A 6,000-nucleotide genomic window follows, 5' to 3' on the forward strand; every position below is an offset into this window, starting at 1 on the left:
TTTTTTTTTAATATGTTTAATGTTTATTTATTTTTGAGAGACAGAGAGAGACAGCATGAGCGGGAGAGGGCAGAGAGAGATAGAGAGAGAGACCCAGAATATGAAGCAGGCTCCAGGCTCTGAGCTGTCAGCCCAGAGCCTGATACGGGGCTCGAACTCACAGACCGCGAGATCATGACCTGAGCCGAAGTTGGACGCTCAACTGACTGAGCCACCCAGGCGCCCCAAAATTTGTAATTTTCTTAAAACTCATGACAATGCTTTTGCTTGTAGAGATTAAGTAATTTACCTGTAAGGAACAGAACTGAGCCTCAGGCCAAACCTTTTCCCTTTTCACACAGAGGAGGGCCTTTCTGAAAGAAGGAAACTAAACAAACCTCAAAATGATTGATTCCAAAGAATTTGTATCATATTAATGTTGGGACTTACATTCCCTTTTAAAGCACATCAAAGATACCGTTTATTGATTCTTATATTTACACATCTAACACACTGCAAAGAAACTGGTTTACTATAGCAGTTATAATTCAGCATAATCTGAGTTAATTGGAATTAAGTGTAATCAGGTGTTCTGAGTAATTTTTTTTGACAGCTAAGAGTTATTTGCATTAAATAAACTTGGATATCAAGAAATCGTTTTATTAAAAACATTTTTTGAAAGCCTGCTGAATAGGTGCCCGACTAGGCGTAGATACCTTATATAAATTACCTCTAATCTCTAATCTAGGAGGACTAGATTTGGCACCAGGACATAGTTTGCCTATCCTTGCTCTAATGTTTATCTGCAAGATAAGTCTTACAATGCCCATTTTATGAACAAAGAAACTGTAAGTTGGAGAAGTTAAGAAGATTGCTCAAGGTCACACAGCCTGAAAGTGGCAGACTGGAATTCCTACTAGCTCCCTAACTCCAAATGCCCTGCTATTCCTAGCTTTATTTCTTCACATAAATTAAAAAAAATTTTTTTCCAATGTTTATTTATTTTGAGAGAGAGAGAGAGAAAGAGAGAGAGAATGGGGGAGGGGCAGAGAGAGGGAGACACAGAATCAGAAGCAGGCTCCAGGCTCTGAGCCAAGCTGTCAGCATAGAGCCCGACACGGGGCTCGAACTCACAAACCGTGAGATCACATCCTGAGCCGAAGTTAGACACTTAGCTGACTGAGCCACCCAGGTGCCCCACTTTACATAAATTTTTAATTGAAGATTTTGTCCTGAGAAACACCATATTTAAAATGTGTACTAGATATGTCATTGGAGGTATCTTTATTGCTTTTGTGATAATGTATAATGATTATAAACAAAATTTAAATAATGTAGAGAAAAGCCCCTTCAAAGCTATAGATGCTGTTAGGTCTAGTTGATTTATATTTTTGTTCAAGTTTTCTATTTCTTTGCTAATCTTTCTAGTTGTTCAATTCATTTTTGAAAGTAAAATTAATGTCTCCAATTCTTATTTTTAAACTGTTTTTTCTCAATTCCATCAATTTTTCTTCATGTATTTTGGAGCTCTATCATTAGGTATATGAACAGTTTTTCATAAAATGTTCTTCCCTTGGAGCACCTGGTGGCTCAATCAGTTGAGCATCTAACACTTGATTTCAACTCAGGTTATGATCCCAGGGTCATGGGACTGAGCCCCAAGATTCTCTCTCTCTACGCCTTTCCCCTACTCGTGTGCACACTCTCTCCCCAAGATAAAAAAACAATTTTAACGTTTGTTTTAAAAAAATAAATAAATAGGGGCGCCTGGGTGGCTCAGTTGGTTAAGCGGCCGACTTCGGCTCAGGTCATGATCTCGCGGTCCGTGAGTTCGAGCCCCGCATCAGGCTCTGTGCTGACAGCTCAGAGCCTGGAGCCTGTTTCAGATTCTGTGTCTCCCTCTCTCTGACCCTCCCCCATTCATGCTCTGTCTCTCTCTGTCTCAAAAATAAATAAACGTTAAAAAAATTTTTTAATAAATAAATAAATAAATGTTTTTCTCTCAAATAAGTTATCTCTCTGTTTCCAATTAGTGATATAAACAATGTAACATAATCTGAATTTATGAATTAAGTGAAATTGGATATTCTGATGGAATTTTTTGACAGTCAAGATTTATTTTTGTTTAATATCCTTTTAAAAACATCTATCCTCCTACATAAAATATGCATTGAAATTTTTCTCTAAAAATTTAGTTTTTGTGTGTGCTACAGAAAGATACTAGTTTTTGTTGGCTAGCACCATAAGAAAGAAAATGCTATGAAATAAGGTGATGGGTAACATTTGTGTCATATGACTGTATTAAGTACTTCCCTACACATTACCAGTGGAGTGCTGAGGTCAGCTTAGACTCATTTGGGGACACAATGTTAATAGCTTGAAATCGGCCATGGTTCTTACACCATAGAAAGTAAATGGTACAAAACAAGATAATTCTGTGCCCTAAGGAGCCAGTTGTGAAACATTTACTAGCAAACCACTGCATTAACTCCAGTTTTCAGATAAAATGCAAAAACAAAAACTTCTAAACTTTAAAGAGTAGCAATATCTTCCCCCAAATTACTCAGCTAGTTAAGTGGTAGTTCGATTAATCAAACATAGTCCTTCTACCTGAAAATACCCTTTGTCCCTAAGTATTCCTATGCCCCACATGCATTCTCCTACCCTACACCAACAGATGGGCCTGAAGTGTTTTTGAATAGTTTCTACAAAACTGGTCATGAACATTTATTTCATAGGATTTACAACTCTTGTTAACATTAGACTGTCATAGGAAAACATTTTTCCATGTACTGATATTTTAATGTTTAAGATTTTATTCTGCCAATAAGTTGATTTTCTGGAAGTCTTTTGGTCTTTTAAAAATCATGATATTGGCTAGCCATTAAATTTCATGAAAATTATTCTGGCAGAAGCTAAAACTTTGGATAAAGAGATCAAACACACTAAGAAAAGTTTAGTCAGTGCAACACCATTTGATTGATAGGCTCACAAGACCACAGTGTGAATGAGGGGGTATGCCATACTGTTTACACAGGTGTTTGTGAGCTTTCATGGAGCCTGGGAATAGTGAGGTCTGGTAGCAATATGCTAGAAAGTTAATTTCCTTCTGGATACTTCAAGGCACAAGCATCCTTCACTTCCTAGATTCATCATCCTATTGCCCTAATACCCTGCCTATTGCCACAGGCTAAAGGAGTGCTTAGTCTTCTTCAAGCTTCCACTGCCTCCTCTGGACCAAAAGCTATCGCCTTTATTATTACATTTTCTCTCCTGTTGCTCTCCAGATTTTTCTTATGTAATTCTTCAGAGTCCAGGGTGAACACAGTGTTCTAATAAATGACTGACCTATGCTGAGAATGAAAGATGATAGCCTATATATATATTTTAAACTCTGCCCTCCTTCATGTAGTCAATGATCACACTCACTTATAAGCATACTACTATACTTCTCAACTGTCCCAATTTTACTTTACTGCATATGTTTTGTATCTGAATGAACTATTCTATATTTGTTCCTAATGAATCCCATCCAATTCTTTTTGTCTCACTTCTCTTAACTAGTCACACACATTTAAAGTCTGCCTCCCCAAAATGTTAGTCAGTTTGGTGATGTTGGCAAATTTCATGAGTGTATTCAATTATGTACCTTTTTTTCTAAGTCATTAATAAAATGTTAAAAACTGACAACCAATTCTTGTGTAACACCCATCCTTTTTTTTTTTTTAAGTTTATTTATTTATTTTGAGAGAGAGAAAGAGCACAATCAGGGGAGGGGCAGAAAGAGACAGATAGAAAGAGAATCCCAAGTAGGCTCCACACTGCAAGCACAGAGCCTGATGTGGGTGTTGAACTCACAAACCATGAGATCAGGACCGGAGCCGAAACCAAGAGTCAGACACTCAATCGACTGAGCCACCCAGAAGCCCCCCGACCTTTTTAAAATTTTATTCGTTTATTTTCAGAGAGAGAAAGCAAGAGCAGGGGAGGAGCAGAGAGAAAGGGAGAGAGAGAATCCCAAGCAGGCGTCACACTGTCAGTGCAGAGCCTGACACAGGGCTCGAACTCACGAAACCGCGAAATCATGACCTGAGCTGAAACCAAGAGTCAGACACTTAACCGACCCAGGCACCCCTTGTGTAACACCATTCTAAGTGCACATGTTCTAACAAAGGTCACTCTTTAGGGACCACATAGTGCATATGCCAGGGTGTTTAGACAGTGAAGATCCAACATGGAACTAAGTAACAAAGCTGAAAATTAAATCAAGACCTAGTAAATATAAGGGTTCCATATGGAGATCAAGGACCTTGAGCTGAGCACACTTTTGTATTTTAATTTTCCCTGACACTTTAGAAATTGTTAACTAAGAGTCTTAGTGTGTAATAAAACTTGTGTAATGGTATTTGACCTTTTCCCCAAGACTTCTAAAGATTTAGAAGTGAATTTGTCAGTCTTAATCTAGCTGATTTATTTTTGACTCCTGGCTCCTTCTATAATTCTTATTTGCAAAATAGGGACTGTCGTGTCTCCTTCGCAGGCTGTTGTAAAACTTCAGTGAGATGTCCTCTGTAAGAGTGTTTAGCACAATGTGCAGTACATGATAAGCGCTAAATAAATGGTTGTTACTATTAATGCTAAAGCAGCTGCTATTTTTGAGCACTTCTAATGGATCAGATGCTACAAAGTCCTTTATGTTATGAATCCTGTGGTAATTTATCATTTGTTTAGCACCAAACTAAAGCTAAAGTTTCAGGAAATGTTTTGTTGCTAAAGACTGCTTCTGATTTCAGTTTGGGACCCATTCTGGAACCTGAGGAAGTGGTAGACAAGCTGATGGATGGGATCCTCACTGAACAGAAAATGATTTTTATTCCATCTTCTATATGCTTGTTAACAGTACTGGAAAGGTAAGTGACAGTTATGTCTATCAGCATTATAAACAAAGATTTATGTGTTATATATTTTCACTCAGATTTAAAACCAGACATTTGATAAAGTACAATTAAATGGAATTAAAGTAATAAAAATGATAGGCTTAAATAATCCCTCAGTGTGTTTTTTTTAAGTTTATTTATTTTTTAAAGAGAGTGTGAACAGGGGAGGGGGCAGAGAGCGAGGGAGAGAATCTGAAGCAGGCTCTGCACAGCCAGTGCAGAGCTGGATGTGGGGCTCCAGCTCACGAAACTGTGAGATCATGACCTGGGCCAAAACCAAGAGCCAGATGCTTAATCAACTGAGCTATCTGAACCCCAGTCCCTCAGTTTTTAAAACCACATTTGTTAATCCTTGAAGCAAAGTTTATACAGCAGTTGGGTAAATGAACGGAATAATTTCCACAAGTTTTAAAGTTTGGGTTTTTTTTTTTTTAGAGAAGTGTGTATATTTCTAGAAGTCTTGTCTCATAAATGAATGACTATAAAGAAGGATAGGTGTTTTTTTGTTTCTTTAAAAAAACATTTTTTTAATGTTTATTTTTGAGAGAGAGAGACAGAGAGACAGAGCTCAAGCAGGGGAGGGGCAGAGAGAGGGAGACACAGAATCTGAAGCAGGCTCCAGGCTCTGAGCTGTCAGCACAGAGCCCAACAGCGGGGCTCAAACTCATTAGCCATAAGATTATGACCTGAGCCAAAGTCCAACATTGAACTGACTGAGCCACCCAGGCACCCCAAAGAAGGATAGTTTTTTAAGCATTGTTACATAATAGAATCATAGGACAACCATATTAGATATTTAGGTTTTAAATATTCATTTAAATATACAACAGATAATCATTGAGCTCTTGTTTTGTACAAATCATACCGAACCATAGAAATTGTTAAATAATCTTTTACAACTTTAAAGATCCTTGAGCCTTGCTACTTCCACGGACCAGCAACATCAGCACCACCTAGGAGTTTGTTAGAAATACAGACTCTCAAAAAAAAATGAAAAAGAAAAAAAGGAAGAAAGAAAAAAAGGAAGAAAGAAAGAAAGAAAGAAAGAAAGAAAGAAAGAAAGAAAGAAAGAAAGAAAGAAAGA

The 6,000-nt window shown here is 37.5% G+C and overlaps 1 protein-coding gene across 1 annotated transcript in view; it reads left to right on the forward strand.

Moving 5' to 3' along the window:
• The window catches only part of HSD17B11 (hydroxysteroid 17-beta dehydrogenase 11), a 35,451-nt gene that overhangs the window by 24,533 nt on the left and 4,918 nt on the right, over nucleotides 1-6,000 (forward strand). The window contains exon 6 of the mRNA XM_040478793.1: nucleotides 4,773-4,889. Coding sequence (XP_040334727.1) covers nucleotides 4,773-4,889 — 117 coding nt within the window. The remainder of the gene's footprint in view (nucleotides 1-4,772; nucleotides 4,890-6,000) is intronic.

This window comes from Herpailurus yagouaroundi, unplaced genomic scaffold (genome assembly GCF_014898765.1).
Source record: "Herpailurus yagouaroundi ecotype Mexico unplaced genomic scaffold, PumYag 28, whole genome shotgun sequence".
Lineage (NCBI taxonomy): Eukaryota > Metazoa > Chordata > Mammalia > Carnivora > Felidae > Herpailurus > Herpailurus yagouaroundi.